This window comes from Capsicum annuum, unplaced genomic scaffold (assembly GCF_002878395.1).
Source record: "Capsicum annuum cultivar UCD-10X-F1 unplaced genomic scaffold, UCD10Xv1.1 ctg80592, whole genome shotgun sequence".
Classification (NCBI taxonomy): Eukaryota; Viridiplantae; Streptophyta; class Magnoliopsida; order Solanales; family Solanaceae; genus Capsicum; species Capsicum annuum.
Genome location: NW_025891249.1, coordinates 1 through 2,905, shown reverse-complemented (window position 1 = coordinate 2,905; position 2,905 = coordinate 1). Strand labels below are relative to the sequence as shown.

General features: G+C 34.8%; 1 protein-coding gene across 1 annotated transcript; it reads right to left on the bottom strand.

The window, feature by feature from the left end:
• Positions 1-228: 228 nt before the first annotated feature.
• Positions 229-2,699, bottom strand: LOC124895217 (protein ZINC INDUCED FACILITATOR-LIKE 1-like; the record flags this gene model as incomplete). Its single annotated transcript, XM_047405657.1, has 4 exons — positions 2,541-2,699; positions 1,491-1,578; positions 434-519; positions 229-336 (listed from the first exon to the last, which is right to left on the bottom strand). Coding segments are annotated over exons 1-4 (441 nt in total), but the record flags the coding sequence as incomplete, so codon positions are not given.
• Positions 2,700-2,905: the final 206 nt, after the last annotated feature.

Below are 2,905 nucleotides of genomic sequence, written 5' to 3'. Positions count from 1 at the left end.
CCTGTAATGATAGAAGTCTGGAGGCAATTTAAAGGCAATGTTAGATTTTGAGATCATAAACTTCAGTATTAGTAATGTCGATTACAGTTTTCCAAAGATATCACATTCACTTCCATATTTCATTCATCGTCTCTACTTTGGTCTTGCATTTTGTATGTGCACAAAAATAAGGGGTAGCAAGAATAGATCGACGGGTAAGAAAATTACAGAAACCAAAAAAGAACTTACAGATAAAACATTCTTCAACAAGGATGCAAAATTTATTGCCACAGTGAGGGCGGTCCCAGAGAGCATAGCAATATAAGGGTAACATGCCAACAACGGAATTGACAAAACCTGATCATATAACAGAGTTCTAAGTAACTTGTAGATTTTCTGGAAATCTGGATAGAAATCAAAGAGTTCTAACATATTTTACAAGTCAAGTGCTTACTCCTGCAGCTCGAGCAATGGCGATTGGGCCAACATACTTCTCAACCAATGGATACAGAGTTAGTTGAAAGACTAGAAGGCCACATCCTGAAATGTCACAATGGTTTCAGCATGCAGTATTGATCACTATATGAAATGAAATGAAATGTTTTAACTTTAGTTCTGTCTGACGATACAGCAGACAATTCAGACTGCCTTCACAATAACTTTCTGCCTGAGCTAATTCTTCTATTGATTTCCAATCTAAAAATCTCTAGTTCAGCTTGACGTTCTAGAGAATGGTAATATTAATGGCAGCATAATCGCGCTATAGTATGCTTTTCAAGAACGGAAATGAACGAATAATCCAAATACCATCCGACAAAGATATTAGCAAAAATAACTGATAACTATGAAGACTGATCATTCTTGTCGGAGCAATCACAGCCAACATAGATTTAGTTTTCATTTCAAGTGAAAAAACATTGATATTTACAAATCTTCCAACAGAAGGCATAAACACGGAGAGGAACCAACAAGTTATAATGAACTATCGTATAATTTTACTAGCTATAATCATAAATAATTGGAAAAAAATATTCATAAGCCAAAAAGATTGAGTGCTTCTGAACTTTAACCAATCTCTGTAGTTCGACACATCTGATGGACCAGACGTTACTTTGGTGCTATACATTACACAAATTCCTTTCTCTTAAATTTTCATGCATAAACAAATAACTTTAATGGTCACATAATCTGTAGGGCTGAATCCATGGAGAGACTTGAAGGCAATAACAATAGAGACTACTCTGATTATTTTCTTTAGTTTTACAATAAATTCATAATTTAAGGTTTCATACAACACAGATTTTCTTTTGGAAGGATCCTATCAAAATTGATGTTATAGATAACAGGTGTTAATTTTGACTACGTGGGTACAAAATGTGCTGGTTCATAATCACATCAGAGATGGAGAAAAGAAAAAAAACAAGAAGCAAAGAGATGAGTTGGAAAAAGAATGGCAAATAACGTCCATCTATCTGTAAATGAATATAAATTACTAGTAAATCGGCAAGTACCTGAGATCGACAGTACTTCACCAACATCAACAGTTGAATAACTTAAGCCTCCAAACTTTCTGGGGGTCACAGCCCATAATGAGAAGATCTGCAGAGGCAAATAGGTTTGGGAGGACACAACGGAGTAGTTATGCAAAGTCGCTGGTGCCAGAAGATTGAAAGAACAAATTGAAGCAAATTTCAAAAACCTACTAACAAATTGAAGAGAATCTATTTGTATTTTCCAACTCATAATTAATGATACCCAACAATAATGAAGCAACAGTGGATGTTCATAGAAGTCTTAAAATTCTTCTGATATGATAAATTTGTTGTTTTCTTTCTTCATACACCCCGAGAGTTGCAAAAAACACATACATTAAAATCAAGTATTGAAAGAGTGACTATATGCAACAGTGACTATATGCAGCACCAGGAATCTGTGATCTTCGACTGCTTGATAGTTCAAAATTCATAGCTTAGACTTGTAATATTTTCAAAGATAAAAACATAGCACTTTATTTAAAAAGTTTACAGTGGAATGCTGGGGCAGAAAACTATATACCTGTCCAATATAGGTAATGGAACAAAAACTTTTTCTGTTGCTCATGTATCCTTAGAATGAGCAGCAAGTACAATGTTTATTCAGCTTTATAGCTTATGAGCCTAGGATTTCTAAGCAGAACATTGAGCTGCAGAATTGTAATCAGGCACTCCTTTTTGCTGTCGAAGAAAGAAACTATTTATTTACCTTCATAGTTTACATGCAACAGAAAGCGATTCGGCGCATATCAGTATAAAACAAGAACCAACATTGTGCGTTAGGAATATCTAAGATATTGCCCAAGGATGAAAGTACAATTAGTTTCAGTTAAAACCATTGCATGACAACATGCAATCAACTGATGTCATACCAGAGATATGCATAGCTATCCTTTTTTATAAAAGAAGATACCTACATTCCCAACTTCTAGGATTACATTGGGTATGTTATTGCAAGATGCCTACATAATCTTAATGCGATGATCGTATCCTACAGTAACATAATTTGAGTTAGAAGATATGGTATACCTCTGAGTAAGCCATATCATGAAGAGAAAAGATGCAGTATATGATAATAGCCGATATCAATGGCCAGTTCTTGTGAAGGCTTTGTTTTGGGGTTGATTCATTTCCTTCTTTTGTATCAGATGCAGCCTCCAGAGCCTTGTATGAACTTTGAGGCGGCATTCTTGAATCATGATTGTGTAATGTTTCCTGCAATCCATAAGGTTTAAGGATGAATAATATAGCAAAACAGAAACGAAGACGCATGGATTAAAGTGATACGAGGAATTCAAAAATCTGTAGATCGTAGGAAAGCGAAGAAATGAGTCCATTATATTTAAAGAATTTTCTCATCACCTAAACACCAGAGATACACCCTATTACCACAT